Source organism: Littorina saxatilis, linkage group LG1, assembly GCF_037325665.1.
Source record: "Littorina saxatilis isolate snail1 linkage group LG1, US_GU_Lsax_2.0, whole genome shotgun sequence".
Taxonomy (NCBI): Eukaryota; Metazoa; Mollusca; class Gastropoda; order Littorinimorpha; family Littorinidae; genus Littorina; species Littorina saxatilis.
The window spans coordinates 47,824,852-47,841,214 of record NC_090245.1 but is presented as its reverse complement, the minus strand read 5'-3'; the positions used below and the strand labels follow the sequence as shown (position 1 = coordinate 47,841,214).

At 48.5% G+C, this 16,363-nt stretch overlaps 1 protein-coding gene across 1 annotated transcript in view; it reads left to right on the top strand.

Annotated features, from left to right (window-relative positions):
- The window catches only part of LOC138971834 (ranBP-type and C3HC4-type zinc finger-containing protein 1-like), a 42,428-nt gene extending 26,065 nt beyond the window's left edge, over nt 1-16,363 (top strand). Inside the window, exons 12-15 of the mRNA XM_070344662.1 lie at nt 201-312; nt 726-1,004; nt 1,932-2,075; nt 10,090-16,363. Of these exons, the coding sequence (XP_070200763.1) occupies nt 201-312; nt 726-1,004; nt 1,932-2,075; nt 10,090-10,170 (616 nt within the window). The 3' untranslated portion in view covers nt 10,171-16,363. The remainder of the gene's footprint in view (nt 1-200; nt 313-725; nt 1,005-1,931; nt 2,076-10,089) is intronic.

Genomic DNA, 16,363 nt, shown 5'->3' with positions numbered 1-16,363 from the left:
GGGGGAGAAAATTGCTAACGCCCTGACCCAGGGTCGAACTCGCAACCTCTCGCTTCCGAGCGCAAGTGCGTTACCACTCGGCCACCCAGACTGCTTCCTTTCCCCAGTGAGAAGGCAGCCCGAATTTCCACGAGAGTTACCTCACAGGACTAAATCAAATCTTATCTTTATCCTTATCCAAGTCTGCTTGTTGTTCACAGAGTGTGTTTGACGGAGGCTGTTCGACTGGCAGAGGAGGCGGAGCTCAAGTGTCCGTTTCAAGACAACAGCTACGCCTGTAATGCCAATCTACAGGAACGGGAAGTGCGAGCTGTAAGTATTTCTGGATGACATAGTGGGCACAGTGGCACATTTCTATGGTGGAGATTTTTCATCACCAGTACTTATCATTCCAGGTTGGTTTTTTTTAATCTTTTTTTTTTAAATTTTCTTTTCCTGTTCTTTTTATTAGCTAGCTCACAGATCATCATGACGACATCATTCTGCACGTCAGAAGTATGCAAAAAAAATTACCTGGGTATTGTTCAGCAAGCAAATCAAGATACAGTGTATTGTGTTGCAGCTGGTACCTGACCATGGATGCAAACCTGACTTGCAATGAAAGCATCCATAGTTCTATTCATCAGGTAAAACGTCCAGGTTTTGTGTTGCAGCTGATACCTGACCAGGTGTACAGACCCTACTTGCTTTGAAAGCAGGTAAAACATCCAGGTGTTGTGTTGCAGCTGGTACCTGACCAGATGTACGAGCGTTACCTGCGCCGCAGCCTGGACCTGGCGGAAAGCCAGGCGGCCAACAGCTACCACTGCAAGACGCCTGACTGTCACGGCTGGTGCATCTACGAGGACCTGGTCAACTTCTTCCGCTGCCCGGTGTGTCGCCACGAGAACTGTCTGACTTGTCGCGCCATCCACCAGGGCATGAACTGCAAGCAGTACCAGGAGGACCTGAGGGTCAGAGCCGCTAACGACCAGGCCGCACAGCAAACGCAGGTCATGCTACAGGTACGTTGGGGCTGGCTTGGTGGCTGGATGTTTTACCTAGCCGTGCAGCAAACACAGGTCATGCTACAGGTATGTTGATGTGACAGGGAGACTGCTGCATCACCCTTTGCAGCAGACTCGGCAGTGTTGTCTGCCAGCAAAGAGCGCAACCTATTTATAGTAGCTCAACGTTTCTTCTACGCCGCCAGCTAGACACCTGGCAATTGTAGAGTTGTGTTTGTGATGGGGTCTGGCTGCTGCTGTCTCCTTGTATGCTCTTGGTACCCATAGCAGTTTTTATAGGGCTATTACTTTAGCTCTAAAATGTCAACCCTGTTTGAATGGCTTTGTAGTGCTTCGTGCACTCGGTTACACTGAGGTTGGGTTGGTGGGTGTTGTAGGAAACATGGAGAACTTCAGAGGTTGTTGTAAGAAATGCGCAACACATCAGGGAATGACACTTGGTCGATGTGGAGGAGGTGGGCTGTGGTAAGTAACATGCATGACTTCATTGAATGACGCTTCACACAGACAGAGCTGGATCATGCAGCAGGTGTGTGTGGGGCTGTGTGTGTGTGCTGAAAACATACAGAACTTAAGAAGATGACACTTCACACAGCTGTTATGGGAAACACACAGAACTAGAGGGGACAATGTGTAGGGTCTGTAACTGACAGTTGTAGAGTTTGTTTGCACATGCACATGTGGATGAACAAAATCCCTCATGCATATGTGCACACTGACATACTTGCATACACATCTTGCATACAGACACAGACCCAGATGCACAAAGACACGCACACGCACACACACACACACACACACACACACACACACACACACACACACATGCTTGCACACACTGAAGCAGAAAGTTCTCATGTTAAAAAGAGGATCCAGTAGCTGTGCTGTTTTCAATTTGTTACACTCACTCTGACTGGCGTGCAGGACATGGTGGAGAAAGGGGAGGCCATGCCGTGTCCCCAGTGTCAGGTCATCGTGCAGAAAAAGGACGGCTGTGACTGGATTCGCTGCTCCATTTGCAAGACGGAAATCTGCTGGGTCACCAAGGGGCCGCGGTGGGGACCAGAGGTAAGTTTCTCACACGTTCCCATAGTAATACCCCCAAGACTACCAACATCAGGTCTGAAAAGGGAGGGAGTCTTAAAAAGGAGGTAAATTTATGAACAGAAAATAAGAAAAATCAGGGTCCTAAAAAGGGATGAATCTTAAATGTGGGTGTCTTAAAAGGGGGGTTCCACTGCATTACTGAATGATTAATGATTTACATTTTGATGACCCCCGCAGGTTAGGGGGAAGAATTTACCCGATGCTCCCCAGCATGTCGTAAGAGGCGACTAACGGATTCTGTTTCTCCTTTTCCTCTTGTTAAGTGTTTCTTGTATAGAATATAGTCAATTTTTGTAAAGATTTTAGGCAAGCAGTATGTAAGAAATGTTAAGTCCTTTGTACTGGAAACTTACATTCTCCCAGTAAGGTAATATATTGTACTACGTTGCAAGCCCCTGGAGCAAATTTTTGATTAGTGCTTTTGTGAACAAGAAACAATTGACAAGTGGCTCTATCCCATCTCCCCCCTTTCCCCGTCGCGATATAACCTTCGTGGTTGAAAACGAAGTTAAACACCAAATAAAGAAAGAAAGAACATTTTGATGTCAAATAAGATTCATTTCACTGGAAAAGATCCATGTGTGTGAGCATATTGGAGGAAAACCATGGCTTCCTGTGTCAACCTTAGTTCTGGTCAGAGCCAGGTAGATCTCTGAGAGCATCCACAGCTGCATGAAGTACATGAACAGTCCAACCTGTTTATAATGACCACACAAGCGACTGACTAAAGTGGTCATATTAGACTTTAGTCAGTCGCTTGTGTAGTCATAATAGACAGGTGATCACGATGGAAAGATAAATTAAATTACATATTCTTACCCCAATTCTCATAAATGCATTGACTTCAATCTCACATGCTATATAGATGTCGAAAAACTACTAAAATTACCTGCCCTTGCAAGGGTGGTAACCAAGCTATAAACAGACGCCATAGCCGTTGCTATGCCCTGTCCCACCTGGTTACCCATAACCCACCGCGCACCACGTGAGTGCCGGCATCCGGAATAATCATTCTCGACTTTTGACGACACACGTCAGACGTGCGGAATTCGTCTGCTCACTTGGCTTTCCCTAGCCCTTGTCTTTGTGACGTTATGGGCTTGGGGGGGCCTTTACCTGTTCGCCTTTCTTTTGGTGAGACCTGCCCTTTTTGACTCACATGCGAAGCAAAAGTGAGTCTATGTACTCACCCGAGTCGTCCGTCCGTCCGTCCGTCCGTCCGTCCGTCCGGAAAACTTTAACGTTGGATATTTCTTGGACACTATTAAGTCTATCAACACCTGATGTGGCCTGATGGTGTATGGTTACAAGATCTCAAAAAACATGTGCGGCAACTTGACCTCACTTGAAGTTCAAGGTCACAGGGGCCGTAATTGTTGTCTTAAAAACGATCATTTTTCACATTTTCGCATTTTTTTCTGAAGTTATCGAGAATGGCAACCTTAGCTATGTATGCTATACAGGGCAATGTAAGCCCTATCTTTGGACACCAGTTTGGTTGACCTTGCTTCAAGGTCAAGGTCGCAAGGGTCCTTTAAAGTTGGATTGTATACATATTTTGAAGTGACCTTGACCCTGAACTATGGAAGATAACTGTTTCAAACTTAAAAATTATGTGGGGCACATGTTATGCTTTCATCATGAGACACATATGATCAAGGTCAAGGTCACTTTGACCCTTATGAAATGAGACCAAAATAAGGTAGTGAACCACTAAAAGTGACGATATCTCATGGTAGAAAGAGCCAATAAGCACCATTGTACTTCCTATGTCTTGAATTAACAGCTTTGTGTTGCATGACCTTGGATGACCTTGACCTTGGGTCAAGGTCACATGTATTTTGGTAGGAAAAATGTGTAAAGCAGTTCTTAGTGTATGATGTCATTGTTAGGTTTAGTTATTTGACCTTGACCCTGAATGTCAAGGTCATGTAAAGGTCAAGGTCAAGCATGTGAGTCGTATGGGCTTTGCCCTTCTTGTTATTGAATTGAATTGTTGTTTGTTAGCTGCTTGTTTACAGCCGCTTCAGAAATTTACTTTTCTGGTGGACTACGATTTCGCCCATTTACAAGATGGCCGATAGCAAGCAGTAACTTAGGGCTAGGCAGGAAGTGAATAAGGCTGTTAGCCCTTTTTAGAAACCTCTGTGCGGGTCGTTGACTCTTCGAGTAGTACTGCTTTTGTAGTAGCTGTTCGTGCGGATAAGGTTTCGTTTTTTCTTCCCAGCCCTCCTCTCCTCTTAAGGAGAACCAGTCAGTGTCTTCCACTTTCGGGGGACTTAACGATGAAATATGTGTTTATTTCTCAGCTGTTTCAGGCACGATCGGCCCGCCCACTGTGGCGGCGTACTCCTTGGCAGCTTCGCATCGTGGTCTGGTACAAATGGCCAGTTCGGTTCAGCCCATTTTTGCCTCTAGTGGCTCTGAGTTGTTCGCGAGCACCCTCTCCTTTCGGGAGGGGGGGCCTGCTCCCTACCTGCCTCTGACCACTCTGATTACCTCCGGTATTTCTCAGTGTGTTGGGGGATGGGGGGGGGGGGTGTTCCTGCTTCGCACCGTGGTCTGGTGCAAATGGCCAGATTGGTTCAACCCTTTCTGCCTCTGGTAGTACTGGGTTGTTCACGAGCACTCTCTCCGTTGGGAGAGGGGACCTGCTCCCCGCCTGTCTCTGCCCGCTCTCCTTGCTTTTAGCACAGCTGCGTCGGGCATGCAGCCCCCTTACCGTTTGGAAGGGGGAGTGGGGGGGCACGGTAAGTCACAGCCTGGGCTGGTTCCCACTCTGCTTCAATGGGGGCAGGGGGTTGTGTCAGTGGCCCACCCTTTCCCGCCCTCAGGGCAGGATCGGGTGGGGGCTGTGACGGCGGCCCACCCTTTCCCGCCCTCTGGGCGGGATCGGGTGGGCGCTGTTGGACTGTCTTCTCAGTCTATGTCTCTATTGTCCTTGCCCGGAACCCCCCCCCCCCCCCCCCCCCCCATTCAGCAGCCATGCGTTGCTCAGAATCACAATAGCCCGCTCAGAGAACAGTCGCTCTGGATTGGTCTATGCAACGGGCTCACAACAAGGCAAATCGCTTCACGATGGCGACAAAGAAAGCACGATTGCTGCGAGATATGAAAAAAGTTGTACTTCTTAAACTAGTAGACGATTCGGCCAGTGAAATCGTCAGAGAGAATGTAGTTATGATGGGAAATTTAGCTGGGGTAGTCCCTGAACCTTGAAAAGCGGTGGATCCCTCGGGTCACGTCAAAAACCACGCCGAGAAGATCGAAACACGCTACATGGCATCGCAGTGTAAACACCGCCGCCATCTTGGATAACGCGGCGGGCGGTGGGCAAGCATATACCAAAGCCGCTCGCCGAGTGCTTCGCGAGCGCTTTCCTGCACTGCCCTAAGAAACGGCTTTTTGTCATTCGCACTGCGAGCGACCCTTGGCGAACCGCTCTGGGCAACTCGTCTCTGGTGGACGGGTGGGGGTCGGCCGTTTACGGTTGCGTCTCTCACCCCGTCTCTCCCCCCTCCAGGGGTTTACTGCTGTGACGAGCCACCCCCCTCCCCATCTGGGGGGGAAGCGCGGCTCAAGCCGGTCAGCACAGCGGGGGTGCCACGTACTCCTCCTCTGCCCCATTTGGGGCAGGGGGCTGTGTTAGCTGCCCGCACGTTGTCGCGGGTTGGTTCAAACTGGTCAGACCGGTTTTGGCGGCTGGGGCCAGTCTCTCGCACAGCGGTCGGGGAACAATGAGCTTGGCTCTCCTTTGTTCTCAGCAGGGTATCTCGCACAGCGGTTGGGGAACAATGAGCTTTGCTCTGCTTTGTTCTCGGCAGGGTGCTGTGCCGGCTGCCTTCCCCTCTACCCCCTTGGGGTAGGTGAGCGGTGGCGGTGGCAGGCGGAGACAGAACATGCTCTTAACTCTCCAGTCTCCCTTTCTTTGTGTTCTGACACAATGGATTGTGGGGACTCGGACCACAGTATCGCCTTGCCAGTGGTCATTGTCCTCAGCCAGCATCCGTCACCGGCCGTTTACGGTTGCGTCTCTCATTCAGTCTTTCCCCCCTCCAGGGGTTACTGCTGTGAAACCACCCCCCTCCCCACTCGGGGAGCGGCGTGGCTCAAACCAGGCAGACTGCTTTTTAGCATTGGGACGCTTCTCTCGCACAGCGGGTTTCGCCTTGCCAGTGGTCATTGTCCGCAGCCAGCATCTGTCACCCCCCCCCCCCCCCCCCCCCCCGGGGTGGGTGAGCGGTGGGGCTACAGGACGTCAGAAGGTGGTCGAGTGGGGTTCGGCCGTTTACGGTTGCGTCTCATTCAGTCTTCCCCCCTCCAGGGGTTACTGCTGTGTCGAACCACCCCCCTCCCCACTCGGGACGCGGCGTGGCTCAAACCAGGCAGACTGGTTCTCAGCACTGGGATGCTTCTCTCGCACAGTGGGTGGGGTACGGCGGGCCGGGCTTGGCTTTGTCTCGTACCCCCACTCTCCCTCCTTCTCGGCAGGGTGCTGTGACAACTACCAACCCCTCTTCCCCCTCACGTCAGGTGGGCGGTTTGGGTTGGCAGGCAGAGACTGATCACGCTTTTCATTCTCACTCTTTGCGGTGTTATCAGCAGGAGTTTTAGTGCGCTGCCTCCCCCGTCTCCCCTCCTTTTGTGTTTTGACACAACTGCTGGTCGGGATTTGGACTCCTCGGTTGAGGAGGGAGAGTGTGTAGCGCTGCCTACTGCTTGTAGGCTTGCTATGCAAAAAGCAGCTGCTGTGGCAGCTTACTTTTTCCCGGATGGGGTGGCGGATTCAGAGCAGGGTGTCTCTCTTCCTCCCTCTTCCGCGGATGACTTTGGTTTTAAGCGGGCTTACTCGCAATTGTTTCGATTTGCCGAGTCTCCGGGGATTGCCTACCACATGTCGCAGCTCTTGGCTTGACCCACACCTCAGGGTAGTGGTCTTCAGCCTACACCTTTCCCGCTGCTTCATGCGCATGGTCCTGCTCCTCCTTCTGCAAGCCAGTGGCTGGCTTCTGGGTTTCAGGCTGCTTCGTTCTCACTTTTTGTGCGGAAGAAGATAGGTTGGAATGTCAAGTCTCAGGATCTGATCCAGACATTTTCGTTGCCAAGGGCTAGTTTTTCTGCTCCGCCGGAAATAGTCTCCTGGCTTCACAAATAGACCACAGGGAAGGTGGGGTTTCGTGATGTTACTCCTCCCTCTCCTCTCTGGAGGAGGTGGGACGGCATGGTCTAGAGTTATCTGCTTTTGCTGAGACTCTCCTCTGTGCTCTCATACCAGCCATCTTATCCTCCCTGGACTCTTTTTGGTTTTGGGAGGATGCCTCGGATAGGGCCGTAGCCATGCTGCTGGCAGCTCTGGCTAGGGTCATCACAAGTTCAAGTTGAAGCTCAAGTTTTATTAGTCCATAACCCATGGGGGCATTTTGAACAATAAATACAATCAATACAATCATGATATATCACCGAGCAGATGAGTTCGTCAGTGATGTTCTATGCCCACACTGTCTTCACCAGGTGTGATCTCCTTCTTTTCAAGGGGTTTGATTTCACATCCGTTACAGGAAGCAAGGGTCAGGCTTTTTTCGGGGTTTTGTTAAATCCTACTCAGAAGCCTCAGTCTTGCCCGTCCTTCTTGGACAAGTAGCAGCGCATTGATGCGCTCCCGGTCACAAAGTGGGTGTTTCGTTCAGTGTCTCCTCCCTCTCCGGAGGAGGTGGGACGGCATGGTCTAGAGGTATCAGCTTTGGCTGAGATTTTCCTCTGTGCTCTCACACGAGCCTTCCTTATGCGTTCCTGCAGACAGGAAGTGGCTTCATTTCTGGAGAGCTATTCTCAGTAAACCAGGCAAAATCCGAGCTGTCCCCCATCCCAGGTTTTTTACCCGGGCATGCCGTTCGACACTGTCTCTTGGAAGGTTCGTCGTTCACAGGAGAGAAAAGAGAGGCTTTAGGCTCTTATCACTGCCAGACTGGCACGAGAGCAGACCTCTGCGAGGTCCTTAGCCTTGATCCTCGGTCAGACGGAATCGATGGCTATGCTGGCCCTCTAGTCTTTCCTCAAGTCTCTTTGGGACTCGGCCTCACAGGTCTGGGACAAGAGGGTCCTCCTCCAGGGTGGGTTCCTCCACGCGAGTAGGTGGCTGGAATCCAATTGGATCGCTCAGGGCGTTTTCCCTAACTTTGTTCTCCCCCGGACTTAGACCGCTTCATGGATGCGTCTCTGTCTGGATGGGAGCCTACATTGGCAATTACAGTCTTGAGGCTGTGGATGTAGACTCAACTCCTTGGGCATCTCAATTGCCTGGAGTTTGGAGCAGTAGCTCTCAGTCTACTAGCCTTTCTTTTTGGCTATATACAGGCATGTCCGGTTGCATACGGACAATACTTCTGTTGCTTCCTATGTGAACTAGCAGGGAGGAGCAAGTTCTCACTCCCTGTCAGACAGAGTTTACGGGATTCTGATTTGGTTTCTTTCACACTAAATCAATTTCTCAGGGGAATTTCTCCCCGGCCGGCTCTATAATCTGGCCGACTCGTTCAGCAGGACCTCTCAGGGGTTGCACACGGGTTGGGCCATCTGCATACAGGGCTGGAGGTTGTGCTGTTTGTGTTACAGATTGTGGGTTTTGACTCTGGTCTTGGTGCATGAAGCACATAGGTCCTCCACTTTCTCTGTGTATGCCCCTCATTGGCCAAGGATGGCCAATTGGCGTATAGAGCGGGGGTGCAACTCCTTAGCGCCCCTCTCTCAATCCAGGTGGTTAATCACCTGTTTCTTTTTGGCTCTGGGCAGCTTGGCCTCTTCTTGGAGGTTCCGGCGTCTTGGCTATCTCAGCTACTTTGGAACAAATAGGCCTCTCTTCTGATGTTCATGGCGCTTTTGCGGGCATGATCAAAAGACCTTGTTTTTAGAGGTTTAGAGGCGTCCCCTTGGTTAACGCGTAGGACTTTGTTCTTCTTACTTTTTTCATGGTTTTTTGGCCAGATTTCCTTGAATCAGAAATCTGGTCAATCTCCTATGGTGTTTAATTCCCTCCTCTCGGGAGGATTCTCGCTCCGGGCGGTTTGGATTTTGTTAGAGTTTTTAAAAATTCTTTTTTGATTTGCGCTCAGTCAATTGTAACTAAGAGCCAAAAGCTCATGTTCTTATCTCTTTACACTATAGGTGAAAGAGGCTTCTCTTTATTGACTCTCACAAGAGGTGTTGCTACTTTCATAGGACAGTCCGATGAGTGGTGGCTTATTGAACACAAGGGGGGGGGGGGGGTGGGGGGGCGTTCAGTCCTCCCTCTGTTTCTTTACATGTGTTCAGGAGTCCAGAGCCTGGGGTTCTTCTCTCAGAATATGTAATTTAATGTAAAATTTCAATAGTAAATTTTCATTTGATTAATATACTTACCCAATTCTCATAGTTAATACCCTCCCATCCATCCCCGCTACTTAATTTTCTAAGGGTTTTTGAGAAGTCTTGAATGATTATTCCGGATGCCGGCGCTCACATGGTGCGCGGTGGGTTATGGGTAACAGGTGGGACAGGGCATAGCAACGGCTATGGCGTCTGTTTTTAGCTTGGTTACCACCCTTGCAAGGGCAGGTAATTTGAGTAGTTTTTTGACATCTAGCATGTGAGATTGAAGTCAATGCATTTATGAGAATTGGGTAAGTATATTAATCAAATGAAAATTTACTATTGAAATTTTCCATTATACTGTTACAGCACAAAATTCGTTGTGGATCCTTTGGGGTGGTCGCGGGCAGGTGGTCCTTGTTGAGAGGTGGTCGCGGGCAGGTGGTCCTTATTGAGAGGTGGTCGTCAGGGCAGGTTCCACTGTATTACTGTAGCATCCCATAGTTGTAGCTGTAGGTCTTGTTGAAGCCTCGTTAATAGGGTAAGCACAATGGACATAGTTGCAGGTACACTTTTACTGATGGACTGATTTAAAGTACAGTGGACTAAACTGACCGGTGTCATTTTGCAGGGTCAAGGTGACCTGACAGGGGGGTGCCAATGTCGTGTGGGAGGTCGCCGGTGTCACCCCAACTGCAGCAACTGTCACTGACCCTCCCATGGGTGCCGTCATGTCACAGCAGTGGAGCAACGTCTCCCAGTACATCGTCACTTTGAACCCTACCATTGTTACTGGTGTCTTGGTTTCTTCATCGCCGAGTCTTCCTCTGCATTGAGCAGATGCATCCACTGAGACGTCAGTGCTTTGGAGTAGCCGCGTGCAAATTGATGTCGTTTGTGGAGTTTTTCCATGTTAAAATGAAACAGAAGCAGATTGTTGCAGTGGCAAGCACAAACGTTACAAACCTGGCATGTATGATTAAACCTGGTGACGTGTAAGTCTGTCATTTAACCCTTACCCTGTGTGTATTCATCATGTTCACAAAAGCAGCATAATCTTGTTGATCTGTCCAAATTTTGCTTCAGAAAATTGTTGTTGAGATAACCAAGGATTTGATAATGAATTCATGAATCATGTGCATGCATTTATCCGTGACCGTTTTCTTGAGACTTTAGGAAGTTGTTGAAACATGCTGGACTCCAGTAGAACAAGGATCAATACCTTCCTAACTTACTCAGACACTGCTTGAGACATTTATGGCATAGTGTTGGTTAAACCAAAAGTTGTTTAGTTGAGAGCATTGTGGTTCAACAATATTCTAACAAACTCAAGCAAAAAGTGTGTACAAGTACATGTATTACAGACCCTTGGTGTTTTTTAACAAGCCTCTAGTCTTGTGTGTTGGTTGCTTTGAATGGTTTCACAGGACGTGCTGTTTTGCTTGTTTGATTTTGTGCAACTGGTTGCAGCTTTTTACTGGAAATTTACCTTTGGCAGATGACTTATGGTATTTAGGAGGAGAGGAGGCAGATGATTTTAGGAAAAAGATCAGGTGAGGGGAAGGTGGGCTTAGTTTTTGACTCACATGCGAAGCAAAAGTGAGTCTATGTACTCACCCGAGTCGTCCGTCCGTCCGGCCGGCCGTCCGTCCGGAAAACTTTAACGTTGGATATTTCTTGGACACTATTCAGTCTATCAGTACCAAATTTGGCAAGATGGTGTATGATGACAAGGCCCCAAAAAACATACATAGCATCTTGACCTTGCTTCAAGGTCAAGGTCGCAGGGGCCATAAATGTTGTCTAAAAAACAGCTATTTTTCACATTTTTCACATTTTCTCTGAAGTTTTTGAGATTGAATACCTCACCTATATATGATATATAGGGCAAAGTAAGCCCCATCTTTTGATACCAGTTTGGTTTACCTTGCTTCAAGGTCAAGGTCACAGGAGCTCTTCAAAGTTGGATTGTATACATATTTTGAAGTGACCTTGACCCTGAACTATGGAAGATAACTGTTTCAAACTTAAAAATTATGTGGGGCACATGTTATGCTTTCATCATGAGACACATTTGGTCACATATGATCAAGGTCAAGGTCACTTTGACCCTTATGAAATGCGACCAAAATAAGGTAGTGAACCACTAAAAGTGACCATATCTCATGGTACAGCAGTCCCTCTCATGAACGGACACCCTTGGGCCATAGCAAAACTGTCCGTACATTGCAGGTGTCCGGTCACGGGAGGGGTGACCACACCACCCCCTCCCCCATACACTCACACAGAGACACACAAACAACAGGATTGAGTCTATGCTAATCACTTCTTGTGGCTACTAAACAATAAACTCCTAATACTTCTTTAAACGTTCTGTAAAAATGATTTGTATGAAAAGTGTTGAAAAGAAGAGATAAAATAAATCCTCAAGGCAGTGAACACACTCACCATGCACTGACATACGAAAGCAGCCACACAAACACTGAGATCGCTGAACATTATTGGAAGAAGAAGAAACACAGCACAGAGGAGCGTGTGCAGATGCTTTTTGCAAGAATAAGCTTGAAAACCAGTTTGAATAAATAGCAGCAGATAGAGCTGCATGTCATAATCATGTAATTTATTTTCATCTTGTCTGGCTTTATTGACTGCATGCCGATCATGTGGCATGGCAGTGACTTTTCACTCTTCAGTCGGAAATACACTGTACATAACACAGCTCCCACTCTCCCTCACTAATGCCTACCCCAAGCCGTGACAACTGATGCTTGGAAATTGTGTGGAAGAGTACACCTCTCTATTTCTCTCCAATGCTCTTCCTGCTGACAAGCAGTGACACCGGACACCCCACAGAGTTTAGCCAGCTACCCCTCCACCCCCCACCCCCCCTCTCTCTCTCACTCCCTCCAGCCATGTACTGTTGGGCTGTGGCCAGAGAGGTCAGCTCCAACTGTTCACTCAGAGCAAAACCAGTTGACTGTGTCGTAACTTTTGACACAGCAAGACAACTGAAGGGTTCACAGATTAGGCAACCGACTCACTGGTCAAGGCTGAGGGGAAACAAGAGTATCTTGTCAATGAAAGAGGTTACACACAGACACACGATGCTGAGAACTGTGGCCGGTTTTTCACTCTCTTTCGCTCAGGACCTTCATCGACTGTGGTTTCTGTTGTTTACGTCCAACAGACAAGAATAAAGAGCACAGTGCAGTTTCATATTGGCATCTTCGCATGTACTCCACTCCTGACCAAAACTACCCCCCCTTCTGATGGGTACAGGTGCACTCAAGTTACCAGTGACTGTCGTCACGCCATTGCGGCTGTGATCTTTGCACCAAGAGCCGGACTGCTCTGTTATCGATTTTGTTGTGGTGAAAATTTGACGATTGTCTGTCCGTACATTGGAGGTATGACCTGCTGTTGGGACCGAAAATGAGTGTCCGTGTCCACGTTTTGCAGGTGTCCGTTTAAGGGGGGGCAAATATAGAAGGAAAACACTCCGTGCCGAGCAAATGTGTCCGTACATGTCGGGTGTCCGCTCACGCCGGGGGCCGTACATTGCAGGGACTGCTGTAGAAAGAGCCAATAAGCACCATTGTACTTCCTATGTCTTGAATTAACAGCTGTGTTGCATGACCTTGGATGACCTTGATCTTGGGTCAAGGTCACATGTATTTTGGTAGGAAAAATGTGTAAAGCAGTTCTTAGTGTATGATGTCATTGCGATGTTTAGTTATTTGACCTTGACCCTAAAGGTCAAGGTCATGTAAAGGTCAAGGTCAAGCATGTGAGTCGTATGGGCTTTGCCCTTCTTGTTGGTAGATGACTGTAGAAACAAGATGGGGTGGATGGAGGGGAGGGTGGTCTTATCTTTGGCAGATGATTTTAGGAACAAGGTGGGGTGGAGGGAGGAGAGAATGGGGTAAGGTCTGATACAGTGATCGCGCTAGATATCTTTCAAACCGGTATGACATCATGAGCTGACCACCACCGGCACGGTTGGCCTAGTGGTAAGGCGTCCGCCCCGTGATCGGGAGGTCGTGGGTTCGAACCCCGGCCGGGTCATACCTAAGACTTTAAAATTGGCAATCTAGTGGCTGCTCCGCCTGGCGTCTGGCATTATGGGGTTAGTGCTAGGACTGGTTGGTTCGGTGTCAGAATAATGTGACTGGGTGAGACATGAAGCCTGTGCTGCGACTTCTGTCGTGTGTGGCGCACGTTATATGTCAAAGCAGCACCGCCCTGATATGGCCCTTTGTGGTCAGCTGGGCATTAAGCAAACAAACAAACAAATGAGCTGACCACAATGCTCTCACAATAATCGGTCAACCTGCCAAGGCAACCAGTCAAAGGCAAACAATGACTAAATCAATGTTTATCAATGCCAATGACACGCAGACGTTTTCTGTGGAATAAAATCGGGTATTTTTTGTCGTTTCGTTAACACGACCTTGCGACACCAAGCCTCATCAATTTGTTTTCCATGAGACAATGGCAACATTGTATTAACATGACACCTATCATAACAAGCCATGCAACTCTCTCTCTCTCTTGTACAGACCATGGATTCTTTATAAAGGATTTTATTTTCCACTCTTTATTTTTACCCCGGTCAAACCAATTAACAATCGGTATGTCTGACCGAGCACCCATTTTTTTTATCGGTATGGGCGAATCTCAATCGGTAAAATACCGGAAATTACCGGTAAACGCGATCCCTGCTGATAGCTCATGTGTAGTACTGTATGTGTCTTCCTTCAATGGGATTAGCTTCAGGCAGATTATGTAGGCTGGTCGCATGGATGTCCTCTCATTGCAGGTACATGTATCAGCGTATCCAGGCTTATAACTAATCACTGATGTCAATGCTGAGCGAGTCAGCGAGATTGAGTGTGAGCGTTGGTATTTGAAGATTCCTGCGCAGGGGCACCAAACAGCAAGCAGATCAACGATGAAGATACACTCTTCAAAAAAAGTTAAGGATCACTTTTTTACAAGCACGCCACACAAAACAAACAAGACCGAATTCTTTCATTTTTAAAAAATTATATAATTGAACAACCAAGGAGTAATGACAAACAAAGCAAAGATCGAATGCGGCAGCGACAATTTAGCTAGAGTGTGTCAAACGTGACAACTCTCGAAAATGGAATTCACAACAATGTGAATCAGTGTCAATAACGCGTGTGCCCTCCGTTGTGTGCCAGGCATTGAACACATCGTTGGCGCATGGAGTGGATCAGGTTGCATATGAATGCTCTGGGAACTCCATTCCACTCCTGCTGGAGCCATTGCAGCAGTTGACCCAGATTGGTAGGAGGAGGGTGATGTTGCTGTTCCCGACGACAAAGCTCGTCCCACATGTGCTCTTTGGGGTTCAGGTCCGGGCTGTTGGCTGGCCACAGCATCCTGTTGACCCTGGCCTGCTGGATGAAGGTGTTTACAGCTGCAGAGCGATGGGGAGGTGCGTTGTCATCCTGAAGAATCGCACGAGGGCCGATCGCTTGGAGGGCTGGAACGACCAGGGGTTGCAGGATCTCATTCTGGTAGCGGACACCGGTCAAGTTGCCCACTACATGGTACAGAGGTGTCCTTAGACGGAGGTGTCCTTAGACGTGTGCTGATCCCTCCCCAGACCATCACAGAGCCTCCGCCAAAACGCTGTCGTTCCAGAACAGCGCCTTCTGCGAAGCGCTCTCCGCGACGCCTCCACACTCAGATGCGACCATCAGCAGGTTCCAAGCAAAACGGGACTCATCTGTAAACAACACCTGAGCCCACTGCTGACGTTGCCACCTCACATGTTGAGTGCACCAGGCTCGGCGAGCTGCTCGGTGATTAGCTGTTAGGGTTGTTCCTCGGACCGGACGCCTTGCACGCAAGCCAAAGTTGTGTAATACTAAGCGGTTTCGGATCGTCTGACCAATAACAACAGTGTTGGTGGTACCTTATAGGCGTTGCCTAATGTTGTTTGCCGTAGCCATTCTTTGTTGCATGGCCTGCCTCTAAATGAAGCGATCCTCTCTTTGTGTGGTGACTCTGGGCCGACCAGAACGCTGTCGCTCCTGCACTCTTCCAGTTGCGTGGAATCTCTGTTTTAGTCTGATGATGGAGCCACTGCAAGCCTCTGGGCCACTTGCCTGGCAGCAGCACCATCTTGTAGCCAGCATATTGCCCTTCCTCTATCCAAATCGCTCAGTTTTCTTCGTGGGGGCATGTTGCTACTGTGCATAATTGTGTCAACGTGTCAACCTTTAAACACAAGCTGGTGAGCGATGTTCATAGCCAGGACCCTGTTGTAGCACGTGCATCACAACCTTTTGCCCTGGCATGCGTTCCCCAAATTTCATGGGGCTATAAAAAACACCCTTTTTCTTCCAAAATGCAGAAGCTTTTAAGAAGTCCCACAAAGGGAAATAACTCTGCCTGCCAAACAAAATGCTAGGTCAAGACTCATTGTTCATTTGTTAATTCAAACACATTAATCTTTTAATTATTATGTCGATGTTTAATTTTTTGGCAATGTTTTATGATTACATCCGTTTTTTCAACCGATCCTTAACTTTTTTTGAAGAGTGTATGTGGTACGACTTTTAATTTGCCAGCATGTAATTATGCATAATCCGCTTTGTGTCTTGTGTGTTAGGGGAGAGAGAGGGCTGGCAAGCTGATGACAATGGATGGCAGTTGGCTTAATGCAGCATTTACCCTCAGTTTTGTGTAGGGTTCAGATAGAATCATTACTGATTGGGAGAGAGAGAGAGAGAGAGTGAGAGTGAGTGTTTGTGTGTGAGTGTTTAATACCCCCAATCTAGCAGAGACAGTCGGTGGCAATGTGCATACTAAATTTGTCAGTGTTGTTTGAAGTGATGCTTTCTTAATAAAACTCCTTTGCAGCAGACCAG